Genomic DNA, 24921 nt, shown 5'->3' with positions numbered 1-24921 from the left:
ATCGGGGAGTCCAGGAAGCGATGCTTGTCGGCCTCCCTCATATCCGCCAAGGTCAGCCATAGGTGGCGCTCCTGGACCACCAATGTGGACATTGTCTGACCCAGGGCCCGCGCCGTGACTTTCGTCGCCCTAAGTGCGAGGTCTGTCACCATGCGCAGTTCCTGCAGCACACCTGGGTCAGCACCACCCTCGTGCAACTGCTTCAACGCCTTGGCCTGGTGGACTTGAAGGAGGGCCATGGCGTGCAGGGCGGAAGCGGCCTGTCCAGTAGCACTGTAAGCCTTAGCCGTCAGAGCGGACGAGAACTTACAGGCCCTGGACGGAAGGCTTTAAAAAGACGCCCGTCGCTCGTGGAGCTCTTTTAGATATTTGCTCTTTTAGGAAAAAAAGGAAACACTCTTTTAGAGAGAGCGCTGAAGTGCCCAGGGGAGGTTGCGGCGAGACCGCAGAATGGCAGCTGCAGCGCGCCGAAGATGAGCAGCACTGAATGGCAACCCCCGCTGACGCGCCGTAACACCAACGCTAGGCTGTCTCTTTGTAGACACTCGCGGAGATTCGTCCTAGAAGGCTCGGCTCCGAAGCGAAAAGCTGATGTGCGTTTGCACGCGCTCTCCTTTTATACCCGCGCTGCGGGGCGGGGTGCGCATGGCGAAACACGCACGCCAACTGTCATTGGCTTGTTTAGTTAACACTCGAAGGTGATTGGGCTCTTGGGCGAGATCCCAATTCGTCAGTCACGACTGACATAGCGTCGAACGTGACTTACTGAAGGGGAACTGCCCTGATTGATCCTACATAACACAAAATTACACAGCACTCCACAATACAGATTCACACATTATAATACATTATTGTTTGTTTATTGTTTATCCAAAACAGAAGCCCTAGAATGTAATATCATCTCATGTTGTCAATATTTTTTCAGCATTCTGAGTTTGCTTGCTCGACTGCACCTTTGCTTAATGTTTGCAGCTGGCTTATACACTGTGAAACTTATGTGTGCATTTTAAACCTCTATGATGGGTTTTTCATAGCGTACAGGTGTGTATTGCTGAAGGCATTGACAGCACAGCTCCTTATTATGGATTATATTTGTGTATGTGTTCATTATAGGGTGAGTTCAGAGCGAAGGAAGGAGAAATCCAGAGATGCGGCGCGTTGTCGGAGAGGAAAAGAGTCAGAGGTGTTTTATGAACTGGCCAGAGAACTGCCCCTCCCCCACAGTGTCACCTCTAACCTGGATAAAGCATCGGTCATGAGACTCGCACTCAGTTACCTGCGCCTGCGTAAACTACTGAACACAGGTTAGAGAGATGGGACAAATGTTAGGCGAGTTTCATTTGGTAGGTCTGCTGTGTTTGTTACTGACAGCATGTGTTCATTCTTATCTCTCTTTAGATATACTGGACGTGGAGTCTGAATTAGACTCTCAGTGGAACAGTTCATATCTCAAAGCTCTGGACGGGTTTCTCATGGTTCTTTCTGCTGATGGCGACATCGTCTACCTGTCAGAGAGTATCAGCAAGTGTCTGGGCCTTCCTCAGGTGAGTTCCAACTCACATTGAAAGTCTTTTTTTTGTGCTAGTTTCAAAACATGAACTGACAATAATTAGATTTGATTATGATCATTGTTATGAATGTTACAATGCATCAACAACATTATGAAAATCTGAAATTTGGTTACAGTTTGTCTCAATTCAGTTTGACATATATATCCTTCAGAAATCATTTTAATATGCTGATTTGGTACTCGAAAAACATTTCTTATTACTATCAATATTGAAAACCGTTATGCTGTGTAATATTTTAATGAAAACCTTGATACTTTTTTTTTCTGGATTCATTGATGAATAGAAAGTATCTTTGCTGTCACTTTTGGTCAATTTAATATGTCCTTGCTGAATAAAAGCATTTTTTCTTTTTTTAAATCTTACTGACTCCAGACTTTTGAACAGTAGTGCATGAGTAACGGTTTGAATAGTTTGGACAGTAAAAGTAAAACAATATGCCAGGCTTTACAATTGTAGGCGTAATAATAATATTTTGGGTAAGAAATTGGGTATTATTGTAGTAATTGTACACATTGGGTATTATTGTAGCAGTTGTAATCAGTTATTACATTTCATTGTAAAATGCAAACTGTCTGATGTCAAATTGAATCACTAATGTGGCTATGGATATGTATCCAGGTCATGGAAATTTGAATAATAACATGATTCATGTGTATTAAACCATTTTTTTCCCCTGTAGATCGACCTTACTGGATACAGTGTGTTTGAGTATACTCATCCATGTGACCATGAGGAGCTCAGAGAAATGCTGGCACACAGGACTGGTAATATTCTCTCTTTTTCTTTCTCTGTCTCAGTCACAATCATGATCACTCACGCTCATCTCTCTCCCTTTTCCCACATTTAGGTCTGTCTAAGAAAGCGAAGGAGCAGCACACAAACAGAAGTTTTCTGTTGAGGATGAAATGTACACTGACAAGCAGAGGGCGCACTGTCAATGTCAAATCTGCCTCCTGGAAGGTACCACCCCTTACTTGTGCTTCACTTTTGACCATGTGACTGCACGTCACTCTGAAAGCATCTACACAGTGAAACTGGATCCATATTTATCCCTATCAGCCTCTCTTTCTGACAGGTGCTGCGCTGTTCGGGCCATATCCACACAACAGATGGCATCAAGAAGGGTGTGTGTGAGGAAAAAAATGTGTGTTCAGCGTACCTGGTGCTCATCTGTGAGTCTATTCCCCACCCGGCGAACATTGAGGCTCCTCTGGATTCTAGAACATTTCTCAGCCGCCACACTTTAGATATGCGCTTCACCTATTGCGATGAGAGGTAAAGTCCCAGCACATCTGAGTGCTGTACAATAACACCTGCCCCACTCAGCACAAACTTCAGTGCTTATATGCTGACGGCAGCAACATCTTAACATCTGAGCAACATTTTTTATAGGGTGGACACAAACTGAAACAGAAGTGAAGCAAGGTGTAGAAAAGAGGATGAATCAAAAGCGATACTTACTGTATATCCCTTACCTTTTAATTACATAGAATTAAAAAAAATTATACTTTTTTAAAAATTAAAATGCCAACGTGTCAGATTTCTCCCCCGAATATATATATATATATATATATATATATATATACAACCTCTGTGAGAAAAATATTAAGCATGAAATATAAAGACAACTTTTTGTTTCTAAAATTAATTATTTTTATGTTCTGTAGTCCAAATCTTTAGGCTCAGTAAGAAATTAAGAAATTGTTTGAAAGAAATTAAATGACTTAAGAACCAAAGACTCCTAAATTCTGTTCTTTTGAACTTTCTATTCATGTAAATATTTTCAAAATATTATTTTAAATAGTTTTAGATTTAATACAGTGAAAATGAAAACTTTAAAAATAAATGCAATAATGTAAATAATATATTATAAAAATATATTCACTACCTTTCAGTAGTTTGGTGTCGGAAAGAAAGTGTTTCATAGTTTCCAATGAAACAACATATTAGAATGATTTCTTAAAGGATCATGTGACACTGAAGACTGGAGTGATGGCTACTGAAAAGTCAACTTTACATTTTAAATATATATTACAACTGAAAACAGTTATCTTATATATTGTAACAATTTTTCACAATATTACAGTTTTTATTGTATTGTGCTGTGTATTGTGTATTGCATAAGAGACTTTAAAAACATAAAAAAATCTTGCTGACCCCAAACTATTGAAAGGTAGTGTATATATTTTTATATTATATTATTTACATTATTGTATTTATTTTTAAAGCTTTCCTTGTGTCTGTATTAAACCTAAAGCTATTTAAAATATTATTTTGAAAATATTTACATTCTATAAAGTTTACAGCATGTCTTTTTTTCTGCAGATTATTATCAGTATTATCAGATGTATAAACCTTTTTAAAAAAAAGATTTCGTGTGTACAGTCTTAAAAACTAAGACTGTCTGTAGAATAACATAATTATGAATAATGTCATTATTTCAAACTAGAAAGAATAAAAATAATAACAAAATGAAAATTCTGTTAAATTTAGTTTGTACTATATTCAGTGAAGAACTTGCCTCAAAATCTTCAGAATCATGTGAAGTGGGTTCAGTTCAATTCAATTCAAGTTTATTTGTATAGTGCTTTTTACGATACAAATCGTTGCAAAGCAACTTTACAGAAAATTAAGTTTCTACAATATTTAGTGGTAGCTTATCAGTGGTGACTGTCAGTTTATGTACATATGGCAGAAATGTACGGAAAAATCAATTAAACACAGAATCAAACAGACGATGAACACTATTAACAGCAATTATTATATGATGCAATCAAACTTATAGCAAAATTTCAGGTAATCTGGGCATTTTGCCTACTCTTTCAGGACTAATAAATATTTGGACTTAATATTTAGTAAGGAAGTATGCATGTTCAGATGCTGAGAGAGTCTGTGGACTGAATATCCGGACTTATGGCCTGGATTTCTTCGCCATCTAGTGGTAACTTGTGAAAAGCGCAGCATCACAGAACTTGCAACTTGTGTGTGTTTGCAGGATCACAGAGCTGTTGGGTTTTGATCCAGTGGATCTGTTGCACCATTCTGTGTATGAATACTATCACGCGCTGGATTCTGACCACATGACCAAAGCACACCACAACTGTAAGGTCATATAAATGCAGTTCACTTACATAAATCTAAATGAAGATATATCATAATGCTTTATATATTTCTCTCTTTGCAGTGTTTGTGAAGGGACAAGTATGTACTGGACAGTACCGGCTGCTGGCTAAAGCAGGAGGGTTTGCTTGGGCAGAGACTCAAGCCACTGTGATATATAACAGTAAAAACTCTCAGCCACAGTGTGTGGTCTGTGTTAACTACATCCTCAGGTGGGACTTCACACACTAAGTGTGCATTAAAATGCGTGTGTCGACCTAAATACCAATATGTGCTTGTATGTATAAGTGGCATTATTTTCATCCTTTCTTACTCTGCAGTGGCATTGAACAGCCCAAACAAATCATGTCCCTTCAACAAACCAACAGCACAAAATTAAAACAGGAACAGGAAGAACACCATGAGGAGTCACTCGGGACTGAAGTGACTGTGGCAGAGTTGAAAGAGGAGGCAAAGGCAAAGGATGAGAAGAAAGAAGAGTGTGTGAGAGAGGAGCTACACGACAGCCTGAAGGGGAAGCCAGAGGCACTGACTGTAGTAGACCCTGTCCTCACACTGGATATCACCAGCACAGGTTTGAATGGCACAATGACTTATCTAAATCAGATTTATTAGTTGTTCTTGACATGAGACCATCAATTATGGACGTTTCAGGGCCATTCACACAATTTCAGCCTGCAGTAAATTCTGTGTCTTTTCATATTTTATCTATACAAAATCAGCCCGTTATGCTGATTGATATTGTAAAATGGTATTTGTTATGATAATATTTTAATTTATTATAGTAGTTTTACTGTTTAGTGCACCTTGTTATTTAAAAAAAAAAGTCTTTACATATAGTGGCTAATGAAACAGAAGTCTCTCACATTCACAGATAATAACTTACTTCAGTATTGCAAAATAAATGGATACAGTATGCAGCAATATTTCAATTTAGGCAAACAGTCATATGCTACATTGTTGTTATGTGACCTCCCAGCATTTCATCATTAAAGCAAGTTGCATCAAAAGTGTTTATTTTACAATTTTAAGCCGATTTTATATATAAAAAAATATCCTACTTTTTGGCAGCATAATCAAATAATGAATCAAGAAAGAGGTTCATCCTGATGATCCTAATGTTTGACCTCCAACATTAAACAGCTTCTAGAAAAAAGGATTGGCTTTGATTAAACTACAGTTCCAGACTCTTGCCTTTTTGTATAATACTATCACTCACTGTTCTTAAAACAAGAAACATTATTAAGCAGTATAAACATTATTAATGTGAATGGCTCACAATTAATTAATATATGAATTGTATATATATTTTGACTATTTATAAGAAAGTACGGAGGATTTTAACGTCATTATGTTAATTTCTTGCAGACTCCGCAATCTCTGTGTTGACAGAAATTCCTCTCTACAATGATGTTATGTTGCCCTCTTCAAGTGCCCTGCTACCCCTCTCACCCCTCTCTCCTCCCTACTCCTCCCTAAATGATGATGATGCCTCCACAGCCCATCTACAACCTGACTACTTCCCCTTCCCACAATCTTTGACTCCTGATTCTTCCAGATCCCAGGTCGAATCTAGTCAAAAATTACAGTGCATTTCCTCATACTTTACAAATGTTTTGATATACTTTTTCTAGTTTACTCTTTATAAAGAGTGCATATTTAATGTGACTTTGGATTGGTTGTTTGTTCATGTACAGGTTGATCTCCTTGTGGATTCAGAATTAAGTGACCAGCTAAAACCGGATCATGTGGAAAGACTATTTTCCATGGATATAGAGGCCAAAACACCCTTTAATACACAGGTAGATGACTTAAAATGAAGTTCAAACTTTCTGCATCCACACAGATGTCAGTATATAAGTCCATGATGAACATAACAACCAACATAACATAAAAATGTACTGCACCCTTATGTGTTCGTTTAGTGCTGTTACTTATGATGATTTTTTTAGGGAGTGGGTTTGGACCTGGAGATGTTAGCTCCATACATTCCCATGGATGATGATTTCCAGCTGCGGACTGTTTCTCCAGCTGAATCGATGTGTTCCAGCCCAGGTTCAGTGCTTGAACTGACCCCCTCCAGCAGCACACAAACTGCCCCTGCTCTCCCAGCAGCCCCTCCAGACTTAGTGTCCTGTGACACCGTTCCACAGAACATTAGAACCACAAAGCAGGGCAACAGCAGGTGAGACTTCATCTACAGATAGACACACATTGTTGATCAGATTTGTGCTGCAAACAAACGCTTAACAGATGAACAAATAAATACAGTTATTGAAGAACAATCTGTTTTCTGTTGCCTTCCTCTTTCTGTCTCTCTTCCTGTTTCTTTCTGTAACTCTCTAGAGAAATTATTCAAGACAGCGATATTTCTTCTAAATGTCAGACAAACCCAAAGCTACTCAAGAGGAAACTGGAGACCATACCTTTGTCTGAAGCAATAAGGCTGGTATGCCTGAACTTTAGTGTGTATTAATGCATACCTCTCTGGAATACTTGATTCTGAGTGGTCATTCACTTCAATGTCCTATCTTTGTTTATAAAACAGATAGTTCCTTGATTGTGATTGGCAGAACCTCGCCATTGTAAAATACTCTTTAAACATACACCTCATGACCTCATTACATCTGAAATGAAAATTTGCTGAGAATTTACTCACCCTAAGGTCATCCAAAATCTAGATGAGTTTTTTTTTTTCATCAGAACAGATTTGGAGAAGTTTAGCATTACATCACTTGCTGGATGTAATGGATTCTCTGCAGTGAATGGATTCTGTCAGAATGACAGTCCAAATAGCTGATGAAAACATCACAATGATTCAAAATTAAATGATTAGTTCACTTCCAGAATAAAAATTTCCTGATAATTTCCTCACCCCTATGTCATCCAAGATGTTCATGTCTTTCTTTCTTCAGTCGCAAAGAAATTAAGGTTTTTGAGGAAAACATTCCAGGACTTTTCTTCATATAATGGACTTCAATGGTGGCCAATGGGCTGAAGGTCCGAATTGCAGTTTCAATGCAGCTTCAAAGGGCTCTACATGATCCCAGCCGAGGAATTAAGTGTCTTATCTAGTGAAATGATTGATCATTTTCAAAAAAAGATTATATACTTTTTTAACCACATATGCTCATCTTGCACTAGCTCGACTTCACACATTACATAGACACGTTGGAAAGGTCACGCGTGATGTAGCGGAAGTACCGACCCAGTGTTTAAAAAGCGAAAGTGCAAAGAAAGTAAAATGCCCTTTACAAAAAAAGGTAAAATAACGATGTAGTTGGAGGAGAAAATGAGTTTTTCGCCCTACCCTACCTTTTTGAACTGGAGTACACAGACGAAACCAGAGCTAACCGTGCGTGACCTTTCCAACGTGATTATGTAATGCGTGAATTTGTGGACGCACATCGACGAGCATTTGTGGTTAAAAAGTATATACATTTTTTTTTTTTTTTTTTAGAAAATGACAGATCATTTAGCTAGATAAGACCCTTATTCCTCGGCTGGGATCGTGTAGAATCCTTTGAAGCTCCAATTTGGACCTTCGTGTAGAATCCTTTGAAGCTACAATTTGGACCTTCAACCCGTTGGCCACCATTGAAGTCCATTACATGAAGAAAAATCCTGGAACATTTTCCTCAAAAACCTTAATTTATTTTCAACTGAAGACAGAAAGACATGAACATCTTGGATGACATGGGGCGAGTAAATTATCAGGAAATTTTTAACTTTTTTAAATTTTGAACTAATCCTTTAATTCACATGATTCCAGTCCATCAATTAACATCTTATGAAGTGAAAAGCTGCATGTTTGTAAGAAATAAAATCCATCAGGACGTTTTAACTTCAAACTGTCACTTCCAGCTAAATTACCTCCTCTATGCATAAAATTGCTTTCATCAGTGAAAAAGTTGTCTTGAGAGAAATATGCACAGATCAAGCACTGTTTACAAGTAAAAACAATCCAAAACAGTTCTAAACAAATATGTTGGTGGATTTTGATGTGAGAGGACAACAGGACATAGGCTTTTTCACTTAAGGAAGTGTTAATATGGATTATGGACTGGTATTTTCACCAGAAGGAACAGTTTAAAGTTAAGACGGCTTAATGATAGATTTGCTTATTACAAACACACAGCTTTTTGCCTCACAAGGCGTTAATTGATGGACAGGAGTCGTACATTAGTGTCCAAATGTTTATTTGTTTGGTAATAAGTCATGTTCTAAGCAGAATAATGTGCAGTCAGCTGGGCATTATAGCAAAGTAAATCCCATTCGGGTGTTTAAATCAGACATTCAGACAAATAAATACACTTATCTACAATTAATAGTAGGCCTAAATGATTGTTATATTTTATTCATGTGTGCAAGGAGAGTTTATGAGTGACTGTTGATGGTGTTTTCTCCCAGGGTTCTGTGCTGCAGGTGGTGAATGATTTTCCAGAGAAAAGGATCAGAAAATCAGATGCTTCATCATCAGAAGGTCTTTGTCACGCCACGATACTGTTGCTGCCATCTGGTATGTCACCATGGAGACCACGAGTCAGTGTGTGAAACCTTTGTGAATATTGGGAGATCAGTTGTGTTTTTATGGTTGTACAGTGACTAATTGCTCTTTCTCTGTTTTTTTACACAGATGTTGCGAGTAGGTTATTGAGCAGATCAGAGGGTGGAGCCATAATGATGCCCCTCCCCCAGCTTACCCGTTACGACTGTGAGGTAAATGCACCTGTGACTGGGCGGCAGCACCTGCTACAGGGGGAGGAGCTATTGTGTGCCTTGGACTTAGTTATTTAAAAAAAAAAGCCATACTTGTGTTTTCCCATGATTAGGGAGATATCAGTGGCATTATGGATGAACTTCCATCACAAAGAAACAGTGGTGAGCAATCAAAACAGCTGGGATGCTTCTGCTTCTAATGAGTAGATGGTAAATACAAGCTGGACATAAAAAAGCAAAAACTAATAAATAATAATCAATGGGGGAAAAACAGAATTCGTAGAGCAGTTATCAGCTGTGCTCTTACAGGTTAGAAATACGCACAGAGAAGATAATATATATATTCTATTCTATATAAGATTGTATTGTGTGACAACTGCATAGATTATTCTTGCACAAATGACATGAATTTACCTGCAGCTTTCAGATAATGTTATTTTATTAGCACTGCTGTTTTTATAATTACTTTCAAGGTATGTCTAAGTGTTTTCTTTGTTCAGGTCTCTATGTGTCCCACATGAAAACATGGATATAAATGTGTAAATGTTGTGAAATGTCTAAAGTGGCTGTTATTTTAATTCGTTCGATATATTATACAGCATTTGAGAGTAGTCAGCATTGGTAGAGCGATCCACATTACTACCTAAAACTACCTTAATGTTGAAAGTATTACTCACTGTTATTATTATTGTTAGAGATTTCTACTTAGTTAAATCTCTAAATATATCTAGGGCATTGACAAGTTAAAATGTTCTCTAGTGTTCCCTATGAGTTTCCCGTGTTACATTAACAGTGGCATATAGGAGGCATAAGATATTGTACAATGCCTAGTGTGTGAGCTTTGCCGCTGTGTGTTTTTCTTGTTCTTCTGTGTCGTGTCACATTGTCTTTAGGACAATTGTAATGTCTGTGACAAATAAAAAAGGTTTTTCAACAACATTCAGCTTTAGATGTCAATGTACGGTTTTAATTTAAAGCCTTCAAAAATAAATTAATTAATAAAAAATAGCCCATTCATACGTTTGGGGTCAGTAAACCCTTTAAACGTTTTTTATACTCACCAAGACTGCATGTATTTGATCAAAGTTTGTGAAATGTTATTGCAATTTAACAATTAACTGCTTTCTACTTACCCCACATGATCCTTCCGAAATCTTTCTGATATGCTGATTTGTTGCTCAGCATATCAGAAATATTTCTTATTATTATCAACATTGAAAACAGTTGTGCTGCTTGATATTTTTATAGAAACTTTTTTCAAGATTCTTTACAAGTTCAAAAGAATGGCATTTATTATAAATAAACATTTTATACATTATAGTTCACTTCAATGGGTATACAACGATATATACAAAAAGGTTTAAAATATAAGGTGTAGCTTAATTGTAAAGTGCAATGAAGTCATATACAGAGTGGAGAAAAATATAAAATGATGTAGAATTTAACATTGAAGTAAATAAAACACAGTTGCATCCACATAATTAAATTGGCAATTAGAAGAGCACATTAGAAGAAAAAATTATTAAGAATATTTAACCCCAAAACAAAAAGACAAAGAAGCTGAGATGATAACTGAAACCCAGATCAAATTACTCTGTTTTCAAAAACATGCTTAAAAGATTAATTGTTATACTATACTATATAAACTATACCAACTTAAATGCTAGTAAGAACAGAAGCTGAAGTAAATGGGAAAAAAAAGCCCATAAGCCCAGCTTATTGTTTCTATAATTAAATCCATTGTCAAACTTTGACCTTTACTGGACAGTAATTTCACACGTTTTATGTGTAAAACATTTTGGTGGTGCAGTGCACTCCAATCAACCCTAAACTGATTTAAAGTGCATATGAATATTTAGTTTAAGTCTTTACATTTTTTACTGCAATATACATGGAACAGTTCCTATATGTAAACTCTTAAATACCTTAGTCTAGAAACAAATCATAGTTTAAACAAATGTAATTTCACCTATTATTGTGTTAGGCCTTTTTCCATTCTCTACACCACTAAACCAAACCCTTCTGTAAATAAACAGTACATTCACAAATGAGTCAAGAGCATCTGTAACAGTATGCATGTGTATGTGCTCAACACAACACAGAACAAGAACTGTATTTAATTACTGGTGGCCTTGCCAAAGGACTTACTTCATCGCTCAGGACGCTGCATGGGCTCTTTATGTGCCGTGCGAGACACACATACACACAAAACCTCAGAAGGTCCCTTCCACATTTCTGTGGGAAAATACTTACTCATGGCGAATGGCTTTATTCCTTGGTAACATTATACACAGCATTTTGTATCTGTGTCTGTCATCCAGGTTGAGTGAATGGCCCTCATTGAATTAGAGGGAAAATCCTGTGATTCTTGCTTTTGTTGCTATGGAGAGGGCTGTTCTCAGTTTCTATGGACTGTTGCACTTTAATCAAACACCGACCAGTTTTCTGGAGGCAGGAAAAGGACTGTTTTTCTATTTAACAGTTTGTTCTCATAAACATGTTCAGCAAGGCTGATCGTTCACAATAAAGACCATCTTTCCTCAGCAGGAGCAGCAGGTTTGTTAGGGTACACTTAAAAAAAAATGGTATAGAAACAATTTTCACTCCCATATTGCTATTTGCTAGTAAATTTCTCAAACAAGTACAAAGAAACAGAAAGTAATACATTGAATTAAATGTTACATGTTTCAGTAGAAAAACTGAAATATTATTTTCTTGTAAAACATACTCCTATAATCTTTGTTGTATTTACAACTTCGAAAAATCATTTTTAAAATATATGACTGATTGTTGTTCAACTGAACTGCTGCGTTCTGCATTGGCTGATATTATAAAACAGTTCTTCATTGTTTGTATCACTTTTTTTTACAGTGACTCTTGCAGGTCACATTATTACACCAGCGGGCAGTGAAGAGGGACTGCCTTTATGAGTGAGTCACTGAATCATTCACACAAACGATTCTTCCAAAGCACAATTCACTCACAAATGCAACAAGTGTCTGGCTTTGTTTGTGAGTCACTGAATCATTCACTCAATCGATTTGTTCAAATCAAGAACGAACTACCAGTAGGCTACTATGTGTTGCTTGGAGAAGCGGCTGATTCTGATTCTGCAGTGGCTTGGCTGTGGCTGAGACAAAGTGGCAATATAACATAAGTTGCTTGCTTCTTATTTATTAAACTGTTGTATGAAATAAAAATATCACACACTTGAATTTGTGCTACAATGCGCCTGTGGTTGAATCACAGCCGAACAACAGCAGTAATGTGATATCTATAAACAATGTAAATTTTCTAAAAAATAAAACTGCTTGCGTCTTGGGGAAGAACATGTTTTGGTTGTGCTTCGGTTCTGCTCCTCTGCGCGGGTGAATGTGGTTCAAGGCACATATTATCATAGCGGATGGACAAATAAATAAAGGTTTCTGTTTCTTTTACAACCAGTGATTCTCGGGGGGTTTGAATGATCCATGGTAAAAAAAATGTTTTTATTTTTGCTACTTTTGTCTGTGTATGGATATGAAGTGACATGCAATTTCCTGTGAAATCCATCCCGACAGCTCTAAAAGTTTTATCAAAGTGTGTTAAAACGGTTTTAAAGATGGATTTTATGCACTCTCTCATTAATTATACAGTGTAGCTTTAAATAGCTTGATGAACCGTGGACAGTTTCAGAGTTTCAGTTTGAGTGATTCAGAATGCAAAGTGATCCCACATCAATACATTACAATATCTGCTGAAAGGCTGGAAAAAGGAACAGCAAACACACACAATCTCACAAATGGGTCTCCTGCAGTTGATGACTTCACATGGTATACCGTTCAAATGCTAAGCGAAAGCATGTGTAATGGACTGAAGATGTCTATCTCTTCCACAGCTCTTCCAGCGGACAGCCAGAAGGCCTGTTTTCACTTACGTCTGTTAAACACACTTACCCACACATCACTCTTCTTCCACGGGCCCATACACGCACGATCATTCACACTCAAGTATATACACACACACAACTATTTGTCCTCAAAGGACCTGTTATAAAACCCCTCTACATGTGAAAGCTTTACTGTTTTCCATGGACACACACCAACAGAAAAACCTCATATATCCGCCTGGCCACACACAAACACAGCGAAGATGTGTGATAAATCAGATCTCTTTCTCTCTCCATATCTACATCATTCATCCCTTTGTATCTAACCTATTCCTCCTTGGAGGAAAATTGTATTGCTCAGAGTTAGCTCTTTCATAGCTCAGGAAACATAATTGAATTCGCCCAAAACTTTTTTTCAGTATAAAGTCGACTCAAATGGTTCTCTTAACACCTTAGGATAAATAAAATTGTCACAAATGAGACACTGTTGAACTGTTGACATTCAAAATTTTGCGTTATGCAACATATTGAAATCTCTGACCTCTGGTTCTTCTGAAACGTGAGATTATGGGGTATTTTAGTTGATAGAAAATGTTTTATTGCAGTATCCCTCCAGGACAGCAGGGGGCGTCAACTTACTGTCAGATCTACACAAATGATAGTCAGTCTTGAAAGACCAAAGTGAGAAAAGACAAAAACAAAACATGTTTTAAGTGAAATAACTGGACTAAACCTTGACCTTCAGCACAAGGCCTCATGTAACTGTACAATCTATTGCTCTAATTATGAGTATGAGAAAAAACCTGGAAACAATTATATTGTACTCAAGTCTTGTGTTAGCATATGCTGCATTTAGATTTTCTTTAGATTCCCCCCCGCCCCAGACCAGTGTGGTGTGATTTATCAGATGCAGCCGAGTTAAACTCATAAAAGCTCTTTGTCACTTCATTAGAAACCGAATATAATGTTCCACTTTCTTTTAACAGAAACTGGCCTTGAATCGATGAACTACAGATGGAAAGAGCAGCCGATGGAGGTCTGTTAAATAAGTAATAACAACTGGTATTTTTAACTTAGAATTGAGAGTTTTTGTGCTGAAGAAGAAGAGAGAACATTTATTCAACCACACAATTATTCATCAAACATACATTAAATGTTTTATGCAGTTTTATTATGCTTTAAATTCGTAAAGTTTAGATACAGTACAGTACAGATACAGTAGTATCCGATGAACTGATTATCACTCTAACTAATAAAATCCAAGGCAAAATACATGCAGAATAAAGAACTACAAATAACAAAGAATGAAGTTGTTTATTTACATATTGTCTATTTTTATGATGTTAAAGAATGTCAACAATAAGAGTAGAGAATGACAGAATCTACCATTTTTGTCAGTGAACACAGATGAAGTAGGAAATCATGCAAATGTAAATCTATAAAAAACATTTGCTTGCCACAAAAAAAAAAAAAACACATTACATATACTGTATTGTACTCCAAAGGTAATGCCATTGTATGGTTTATTTCTTTAGCAATATTTTCAACTAATTTAGAATTAGTAATGAATATATGTGAATATGTGGATATAATGATTTCCTTTAATCTTTAGTCTTTAAAAATGCACATGAAGATATTTCAACAGAATATGTTGCAGTTTTCTGGAGTGCTGTCATAACTTTTATTGCAGTGTTGGAGGAAACATTGAGACCCCTTCATGATCATGTATCAATACATATTCTTTTTCTTTTTCATTACATGAAGTGATTCTGATCATTTCTTTGTCTGCATGGATGACAAATCTATAGGAGTACCATCTGCAAATGATTGTGGTCAGGTATTGCTTTATGAGATGGTCTAGACATGCTATCAAACCAGGACATGTGGGCTTCTCTTTCTGCAACCAAACCTTTTTGTTCAGTAAACCCTCCGCAGTGAGGTTCTCTAGCTTTAACTGACATTTAGTTTCCACAGTTGTGCATGGACCGCTAAATCGAGTGGCGTACGTGACTGAGAACCTGTTGCATTTGATGTGCAATCTTGTCAGGTCCTCTTTAGTAACAGCTTCTTGTGCCTGTGTAAAACAGGATTTAATCTCATCCTGGCAGGAGTGGTTGAAAAAGTGCCTGGCCTCAATGAAAGACTTTTTGATTTCTTCATCAAATGGGTCGTGGACAAAGACACTGATATAGGTTTGGTTGTTTTCTGATGTTACATTAAAAACTTGCATGTCATTCTGACCAATTTGTACACAAGAGTAATTTCCTTTGACTAGCAATTTGGAGTACGGTTTTAGAGGGTGGTCTCTAAAGAATCTCTCAGCAAAGTCCAAGTTGGAGAGAAGGGTGTTGTCTGTTAAGTTCTTTTCCTTCAGTTCATGCATCACAGACATTATGCTTTCTGTGTCAGGTTGAAAACTGGGGTAACAGCTTGGAAAGAAAGAAAGAGAGAGAGAAAAAAAGAAAGAAAATGTATACATTTAATTAATGTTTAACTTCTTCTTGCAGATCAATAGCAATGTACTTACAATGAAGTGTCCATTGAGAAGGAGGATGGGTTTCTCCAGCAGGCCAAAAATTCTTCAGAATGATCCACGCTGTCATCAGATACGACATTCATTTATGAAAAATAATATACAGTCATTATCTCAAAATATACAGGGTGATCAGAAGTGTAAGGGTCTTTTATAACCCTGAAGTGATCAAATTAAACAATCACATTCATTATACTGTATATAGCAGAAGGGTGTGCAAACAAAAATTACAGAGGTCCATTTGTAGGGAACTTTTCAAAAATATATCCTTTTCAGTTTGTAAGTAGGCCTAGGTATCATTCTTTATAGCTTTAAGATAATTTTGCTTTAAATAATCAGTTGTTTTGTGTGGTTAGTTCTAACAGATCTAACAGACGTTTCAAATTACTTTAAAATAGACTACTAAACGTTTTGTAGTTTGTGTAGCCTATTCTGAAAAAGACAGCAGAACTGACTTACCTAGATCTTTGTCCAGTAGTCAAATGAAGGCTAGAACTCTGTTTGGAGGAAATAAAAACGTGTTTTAAAGTGATTTCAGCAAATGTAGTGTTCCAGCGCTTCTTTCTAGGCTACTTTCAGGCTCTTGCAGGACCACCGACAATTTCAGTGTAAGTTTAAGTTTCTCAAAGCTCTTGCTGGATTCCTTACTTTCATTTTCCAGGAAATAAACAAGTCCTTACGTGGGTTGGGAGACATAGGGGGTGAACCAACTCCAGGGTGCTAAAAGCAGCCAAATCTATTAACTACAAACATAAAAACCCTGTCTTTTTAGGCAAGGACCAGACATGGGTGTCATGTAGGCTAATAAAATATGTTTAATGGGACTGAATTTGTATTTAACGTGATTACAGTTTAATAAAAACATTAGAAATTGATCATTATAAAACGTTTCCTTTCCAAGGTTATTCAAACAGTGAATTATTATACAGAAAGTGACATATTAACTTTGATCTATCGCGAGTTTAAGCAGTCTAAAAAAAAATATATATATCGTTTTAATCACTGAAGCTGTCTACACTGTGAAATGAATTTCTTACTTACATTGTACTTACATCTGCGCTTTGTTTATGATGAGAGAATTCGCGGAATTCAGTCAACGAACGCGCGCGCACTCAAACCTGATGAGTTTTAGACAAATAAAAACGATATCCTCCAATCTGAATGGATCTTACCATTTGAGGCTTAAAATTCGGAGTTTGTGCCCATCATTTACCACGTGAATTACTGTGAAATCTGCCAAGGACGACTGACAAAATCTGCATACTAGCTATGACTTTCGCCATTCATTCATTTTCATTTATTTACTTATAAAGCACAAATAAACACAAGAGTTGACCACTGTGCTGTACAAAAGAGGATAGGTAAAATAAAAAGAATAATACTAAATATAATACACTAAAACAAACAAGTTAAAACGAGACCAATAATTATAATGAATTAAATGCAAGAATAAAAAGATGAGACTGTAGTTTAGATTTAAAGGGGTCATATGCTGCTAAAAAGAACATTATTTTGTGTTCTTTTGGAAGACCAAACAAAGCAGTTTCGATTTCACAACGAAACACAGCGTCACACACGGAGGCCTTGAGTGAGCGGAGGCCGGAGGCCTAGAGTGAGCGGCGGCCTAGAGTGAGCGGAGGCCGGCTTGAGGCATTTTCGTCCAATTTAGTGGCATTTTTGCCCCAACTCGCTGTGGCCACGCTCCGCCTATGTTAGGAGAGGAGAAACAGAAAAGAGACCACAGTTTCACTGCGAAGAAGCACATAAACAGAGCTGTATTGTGCTTTACGTTCAGTGTTGAAAAATATCTGTCAGACAAACTGGTAAATGAACATGACACTAAATGAGTGAGGATCACACACGCACACGCGCACACACACACACACACGGCCTAGAGTGAGCGGAGGCCGGCTTGAGTGAGCAGAGGCAGCGTGGTTGACTCTTAACTTTTATAAAGAATATCTCTTTGGATTTGAGACTTTAGTCTTTGCAACTTTACAGATCTTCTTTATGCACCAAGAGCTTGTAACACTCCAAAGAGAAAGGAAAAATTGAAATCGCATAATATGACCCCTTTAAAATCATATACAGAAGATGTGCATCTCACAGATAAGGGAAGACTGTTCCATAACCTAGGACCGGCCACCGCAAACGCACAGTCACCTTTCAACTTCAATCTTGATCTTGGATATGACAGAGTAATACTGTCTGAGGATCACAAACATCTGGCAGACCTATTCACATTTACAAGATCTGACAAATAGCGCCATTAGCGCTGACTCGTCCAGACTACAAATTAGAGAGGTGGAGGTTGTGCAGGGACTGATGGGTACTGTTTGTGGGGTGCAGCTCTCCACAGGTGATCTTTAGCTCCATGTGATCCAGAACCGATGAGATTTTGTCAGCCTCGATGCTCAGGGCTTTTCTGGTCTGCTTGAAGAAGCTTTACAACTCAGTGATACCCAGCAGAGTGGCTCGCTGCTGGCCTGGAAGTTGTGAGGCAAGATTCTGGATGGGTTCTTTGGATGAGAGATTTTTTTTGTTGTACATTGGTTTATACAGTGATATCTGATGTACTGATCTTTAACTTCGAAGGCAAAACACATGCAAAATAAAGAACAACGCTTTACAAATATCAAAGATTCAAGCTGTTTATTTACATAGCCAATTGTACAATATTTTGATATGAATGAATGTCAGCAATAAACTGAGTACAGAATAACAGAATCTATTACAATAATTTTTGCCTGTGCACACAGTTAAAGTATCATGCAGATGTAAATCTATTTGCTTGCCACAAAAAAAAAAAGAGGCAAGATACACATTGAATATACTGTACTGTAATATACTGTAGTGGCATTGTATGGTATAATATTTGAAGGTTATACTTTTTTTAAATTCTGTTTTCAGGTAGGGCTATAAACCTTAACTGATGAAAGTACCCTATACTGTAACAGACAGACTGAAGTTACAGTCCAGTGTAGGCCATGCATGTGAGGGTATTTTGCGGTATTCTGGAGTGCTGTCATAGCATAGAAATTGCAAAATGGACCAAAAGGACACTTTAGCGTTGGTGATTAAAGACACCCCCAACCCCGCCCGCCCCGCCCCTGTGCACGCCTCTGGTTTCTATTTCCATGCTGGAGGATACATTGAGCACCCTTTACCATTGTGGAGCAAAAAATACTCTCTTTCATCTTGTTCACTTGTAGTGATTCTCATTACTTCCTTGTCTGCATGTATGATGAAACTACAGTTGCTCTTTGGAGCATCAGGTGTGGTAAGGTATTGTATAATGAGATGGTCTAGACATGCTATCAAACCATGACATGTGGGCTTCTCTTTCTGCAACCAAACCTTTTTGTTCAGTAAACTCTCAGCAGTGATGTTCTCTAGCTTTAACCGACATTTAGTTTCCACAGTTGAGCGTGGACCTCTATATCGAGTGGAGTACATGACTGAGAACCTGTTGCATATTATGTGTAGACTTGTCAGGTCCTCATCAGTAACAGCTTCTTGAGCCTGTGTAAAACAGGATTTAATCTCATCCTGGCAGGAGTGGTGGTAAAATTGATTGGCGTCAATGGAAATTCTTTTATTACGTGCAAGGATAAAGACATGGACATAGGTTTGGTTGTCTTCTGAAGTTACGGTAAAAACATACGTGACATCCCCACCAATTTGTACACAAAAGTAATCTCCTTTAACCACCAATTTTGAGTACTCGTTTAGAGGATGGTCTCTAAAGAATCTCTCAGTCCAAGTTTGAGAGAAGGATGCTGTCTGAAATGTTATTTTCTTTCAGTTGACGCTTCACAGACAGTATGTTTTCCATGTTAGGATGAAAATCTGGGTAACAGCTTGGGAACAAAATAAAAATTATATGTACATTTATATACATTTAATGAAAGTTTAACTTTTTTTCTGCAGATCATTATTAATGTACTTACAATGAAGTGTTCATTGAGAGGGAGGAGAGGTTTCTCTAGCAGGCCAAAATTTCACCGGAATAATCCACACTATCATCAGATACAGCAGTCATTTATACGGAATAATGTACAACCATTCTCTCAAAATAAACAGGGTGATCAGAAGTGCAGGGGACTTTTATAACCCTGAGGTGATAAAATTAACCAGTCAGAATCAAGTATTCCACATAGCCATGTAATATAGTTATCTAACATATATTACAACAGAATGTTTGACCTAAATATCTGTTTAGAATATGAAGTAATTTGAAAAGTTTGTTTTAGTGAGTGTGTATGTAGTGTGTATGGGACGTTTGCATAAATATATCTTTTAGTGTGCTAGTTCCTTTTGGAAATAAGTTAAAGACTTCTTTAAGACTCTTTAAGATCCGTTTGCTTTAAAAGAGCATAATCACTAATAATCACTTTTTTAATAGTTATAATTTGATTGACATATATATGTTAATTTCTTCAATATTATCAGACTTAAACTCTTAGAGAAATACAACACTTTAAAATACTAAACAGATGATCCATTTTGACTGTATTTTGTGTACTTAAAACATCTGGAAAAAGACAGTTGGACAGACTTACCTACTGTAGATCTTTGTTCGGTGGTCATATAAAAGAGAGAACTTTGAAAAACGTGTTGTCTTTGTCAAATGTTGTCTTCTAGTAGTTCAGGCTCAGGATTCACAGTAAGTTTCACTTTCAGTTAAACATCAGCTTCACTTTCTGGGAAACAAATGTGTCATTATAGGCGGGGAGAAACAGAAGAAACAGAACAAGAAAGACCATTCTTTTATTTCAAATAAGCATATACACATAGAGCTGTATTGTACTTTATTTAATGTTTAAACTACTGTATCTATCAAACAAATGAACATTCATCTTTTGGCAAGCCAGAGAATAATAATCTAAAAATATAACTTTATTTCTGATTTTATCATTATACAGTGGCAAGGTAATAGAACCAATTTACAACTGGACAGAGAGATTAGGATTGGATCTCTCCATTGAAGAAAATCTGCCATCTAGCATGGGAAGAAATGACCACACCCCATACATACAATTATTAATGTTAGTATTATTACTTATGTAAGTTTAGTTCTGCATCCTTCAATAACCTGATTAATAACCTAATAACCTGGTGATCTCCTCTATAACAGAGATGGAAGCAGTTGTCCCATGATTCCTAATCATACTCCCACAACTCCATGCCCTGCACCAGCTGGCTGTGAGCTTTGTTCTGTAAAAACCATAGCTAGGCCTACACGTGTAATTTATGTTCATGTTGACTTGCCAAGGTTTTGCAAACAGGTGGGCCTACATGAAATCCTGGGACCTATCTAAAAAGGGGTCAATGTCTGACAAAACCTCCATTTTTACTTTTGACCAGTATGAAATTGATTCCAGTGAAAGAAAATCAAATATCACTTTATTCCACTCCGACACTATCGCTGGTTTATCAGCTACTTTACGTTTTGGCAAATGGTGGCTGATTTCTATGAATTTCTGTGATGGTTAGGTTTAGGTTACGCTTTTTTCTAAAGATCATACATTTTTGTATGAATCACGTTGTACAAATTCATATGAAATCACCACCTTGTAAAATAGTTATATTTTCTCATGAAATCAGGTTATTATTTTTCACTGAAATCTTGCCAATAAAGATAACTTTTACGGTTCTTTTCCTTCAGTGTTTCTGATGAGATGATTTAAAGCAACAAACAGGAATGATTTTTTTTTAAATGAAATTATTTATCAAAAGAGAGAAATATTTATAAGGTCCGGTAATCAGTAAGGATGGATAACATGGGATGATGTAAGAAGGAAAAAAGACAGGAGAAGGAGAAAGAGCAGATGAGGGTTGAAACGACCAGACAAAACAAGAAAAGAAAAGAAAAGTCGACCAGGGTGAAAAGGGGCAGGGGGAAAGCTGGCATTGAACGCCTTTTTATCTAAAACCTCTGCCTGGCAAGGGGCAGTTGCCATAGCAACACCGAGCTGCCAAAGATATGTGTTGATGGATGACAGTTTGAGCCAGTAGCATTAGATAGATTCTACACCTGGAAGAACAGAAAGAGAGAGAGAGTAGAGGCATCATGCTCCTCTGCTCCTCTATTAGTGTTGACAATGACATGATGCTTGTCATACTGTGTGCATCACAACACACCCACACACAGTTCCACTCTCTCAAACTGCCATGGTGCCCCAGGGAAGGTGAGTTGAACGCTGAGGCCAGCTGTCGTGGTTGAAATTAGACTCATGTGACATTTAAGTGCATTCAGAGTGTGTGAAGCTTTTTTTTGTTGTTGTTGTTTACATCTGGTTTGTTTAACTGTGCATAAATGCTGCAAATAACGTTCTCCCCCATGAAAAATGCCTCTCCCTGTCTGATAGCTCCCGAATCCTGTATCATTAGTCAGACCGGGAAACACTTTTCTCAAATAATTCAAAAGCGCAGCCAGACCTGTCATTACACAGATATGAAAATAGGAGATTGGTGGGGGGAAGTGTGCGAGAGAATGATTGAACTACAACAATATGTTAGCCAAGAAGGGTTCAGGAGAGACTGAGAAAGACAAAATATTTGGTAATGAGAAAAAAAGCAAGCACAGTATAAAATTCCTTCTGCAATTTTATCTTTATAAGGCTCTATATAGCTCTGTGTTGAATCCACTCTTAATACTGTGTACAGCAACGTTACACATTTCTAATTCTGAAAGAGGGCCGCTCTTAATGCTAATCAGTCCCAAGAATGATTGATCCTTGGGAGGCATTGACAGTCAACTCCAAAGCTTGGAGTCCATTCCATTCAGAATCAGAGGAATCATTTAGAACAGGGATGGGCAACTTAGGTCCTGGAGGGCCACTGTCCTGCAGAGTTTAGCACCAACCCTAATCAAACACATCTGAACAAGCTAATCAATGTCTTCAAGATCAAGAAAGCTACATGCAGGTGTGTTTGATTAGGATTGGAGTTAAACTCTGCAGGGCAGTGGCCCTCCAGGACCGAAGTTACCAATTTCTCCCTGCATTCCATTCGGAAGGGCTCATTACTATGCCCTAATCCCTTCAAAGGGTTTACCCTTCGGAGTGAGAGCTTCGAAGGGTTGAAGGGTGTAGGGGACCAAACAACTGTTTCTTGAAGTGCCCTTCTGCGTCATCATCACATGCCCACACGGAGGTGCCGTCATCATGCAAAGAATCTGCACAAAGGATCATGGGAGCCCGAAGTGTCCATCAGTTGTACCCTTCAAAATCCTTCATTCCGAAGGGCCCTTTGAAGTGGCCAGTTTTGAGCACTTTGGTTTGGAACGACCCTTCAATATGGCGGCCATGATTGTTTTCACTCCGAAGTGCCCTTCGGAGGGCGATATATCCCGTTTGGAACACACTGTCTGATTTAGAATGAGTGTAAAATGTTTGAGAAAAGTGGGCACTCATGCAACGTAATCAATGACGTACATCCGAGTAAACGAGACGGAGGGAAGTTTGCGAGTGAAGGGCATAAAAAAATGGACTGGCCATGTGTCTTCGGTTACATTGAATACCAAGCCACTAGACTCCCCAAAAGAGCCAGCTGTGAATGAAGATTTTTGATTCATTCCAGTGAATCAAATCTTTTGATTTTGTCCAGCAAAAATAATCATTCAGATTCTTTCTATAGGTTACATTATTATAGCAGTTGTGGCGTCGACTCCTTCTGAATATTATGACAGAATCTTTGAATCAACTGACAGACAGCACATGTGATCAGGACATTTTCAAAAATAATTCGTTCCAAAATTTTCCGGTATGAGACGTTGTAACATTGTCAGTACAGGTAATGCGCTCTGTGTGAACCATAGACTGTAAAAAAAACATGGACGTAGTGTCCGTGACGTCACACGTAGGTTTCTGAAGAGCATTTTTGAAGCCCAAAGTAGGCGGAGCCAGATGTCGCCATCTTGGCAGCGCGTCACTCCTGGATAATCGAAAATAAGCAAAGAGGTGGGATGTGGGTGGAGCTGGTTGCTGAAATCACGCCCGCCTAGCTTGACGGTGGTGACAGCAGCAGCACTCCACCTGTCACTCAAGTGGCCACGCCCTTAATTATGCAGAACTTTAAGGCTTAAATAATTTAAATGGATGAGTTATAAAAAAAATTCACCCCCTTCACAGTTGTCATGAAGGGCAAAATTAGCTATATAGACCAAAACAACTTTTTGTACCAGGCTGTAAACATTTTTTTTTTCTCTTATAAAGTTGGGCATTTTAACATGGGGGGTATATGGGATTGACTCCCTTTTGGAGCCAGTGTCCAGTGGCCAGTCGATGAATTGCACTTTAAGTAACTTCCGTTTTGGTTTCAAGAGACACCGGAGGGTTGCTTCTTTGGTGTAAACGCAGCACAAAATTACCGGTATGAGCACGTACGAGTTCAGAATGCGTTGACGTAAGAGGTCTACTCTGTACTAATCATAATATTCTGATGCAGATGAAGCATTTACTCCGCGCTATTTACGGAAGTCAAAAGTTGCATCCCAAATCGCGTACTTATGCATAAATAGTGCGAGTAGTGCGTTCACACTGAAAATTCCAAAAAGAAAAGTGCACTTTAAATACCCGGATGATGCACTTAAATAACCGAAAAAACGAAGTGTGGAATGTTGGGCACTTCATGCACTCAACTGTCGCAGCTTTAATTACGTACCAAAGGTGAAGGGGCTATCAGACTCAGATTATGAACGACAAAATAACCTTATATAATTCATACTATACATGATTGTGTACATAGTGCATAATTACATAGTGTATGAGTGTATAATGCGTAATTTGTGACGCAGCTAAAGAAATGTCTAAAGTCGTCTAATACGATGTCTCTGGGACAAAATGCTGCATGAATGTGAACGGTTGACGCAAAAATGAAAACATCAACAAAAACACTTACCGCATATACCCCTCCATGTTTACAAACACAACACCGGGAGGCGCAGCTGTTTAGATTCAATTCAATTCAATTCAAGTTTAGTTGTATAGCGCTTTTCACGATACAAATCGTTGCAAAGCAACTTTACAGCAAATTAAGTCTCTACAATATTTAGTGGTAGCTTATCAGTGGTGGCAGTCAGTTAATGTACATATGGCAGAAATGTA

General features: G+C 37.7%; 2 protein-coding genes and 1 pseudogene across 4 annotated transcripts in view; 1 reads left to right on the top strand and 2 right to left on the bottom strand.

Annotated features, from left to right (window-relative positions):
• LOC107675566 (hypoxia-inducible factor 1-alpha-like) overlaps positions 1–14330 on the top strand; it is a 24437-nt gene extending 10107 nt beyond the window's left edge. Inside the window, exons 1-15 of one of the 3 annotated variants that reach the window (XM_016469976.1) lie at positions 1030–1304; positions 1399–1544; positions 2251–2335; positions 2419–2531; positions 2647–2846; positions 4567–4673; positions 4756–4903; positions 5012–5265; positions 6060–6256; positions 6389–6493; positions 6644–6876; positions 7038–7140; positions 9102–9210; positions 9328–9410; positions 14265–14330. In XM_016469976.1, the coding sequence (XP_016325462.1) occupies positions 1082–1304; positions 1399–1544; positions 2251–2335; positions 2419–2531; positions 2647–2846; positions 4567–4673; positions 4756–4903; positions 5012–5265; positions 6060–6256; positions 6389–6493; positions 6644–6876; positions 7038–7140; positions 9102–9210; positions 9328–9410; positions 14265–14285 (2127 nt within the window). In that variant the 5' untranslated portion in view covers positions 1030–1081 and the 3' untranslated portion in view covers positions 14286–14330. Of the gene's footprint in view, positions 1–1029; positions 1305–1398; positions 1545–2250; positions 2336–2418; positions 2532–2646; positions 2847–4566; positions 4674–4755; positions 4904–5011; positions 5266–6059; positions 6257–6388; positions 6494–6643; positions 6877–7037; positions 7141–9101; positions 9211–9327; positions 10252–14264 lie in introns of those variants that run through there. The other 2 variants (XM_016469975.1, XM_016469974.1) reach the window with 2 other exon arrangements.
• A 510-nt stretch (positions 14331–14840) lies between these two features.
• Positions 14841–16392, bottom strand: LOC107675539 (uncharacterized). Its single transcript, XM_016469930.1, has 3 exons — positions 16271–16392; positions 15806–15874; positions 14841–15707 (listed from the first exon to the last, which is right to left on the bottom strand). Exons 2-3 carry the CDS (start codon positions 15817–15819, stop codon positions 14960–14962), a joined length of 762 nt encoding a protein of 253 aa, XP_016325416.1. The 5' UTR covers positions 15820–15874; positions 16271–16392; the 3' UTR covers positions 14841–14959.
• Positions 16393–18466: 2074 nt separating this feature from the next.
• LOC107675538 (uncharacterized) lies at positions 18467–19866 on the bottom strand (annotated as a pseudogene).
• Positions 19867–24921: the final 5055 nt, after the last annotated feature.

Source organism: Sinocyclocheilus anshuiensis, unplaced genomic scaffold (genome assembly GCF_001515605.1).
Source record: "Sinocyclocheilus anshuiensis isolate Anshui unplaced genomic scaffold, SAMN03320099.WGS_v1.1 scaffold1097, whole genome shotgun sequence".
NCBI lineage: Eukaryota > Metazoa > Chordata > Actinopteri > Cypriniformes > Cyprinidae > Sinocyclocheilus > Sinocyclocheilus anshuiensis.
This window is presented reverse-complemented; position numbering and strand designations above follow the sequence as displayed.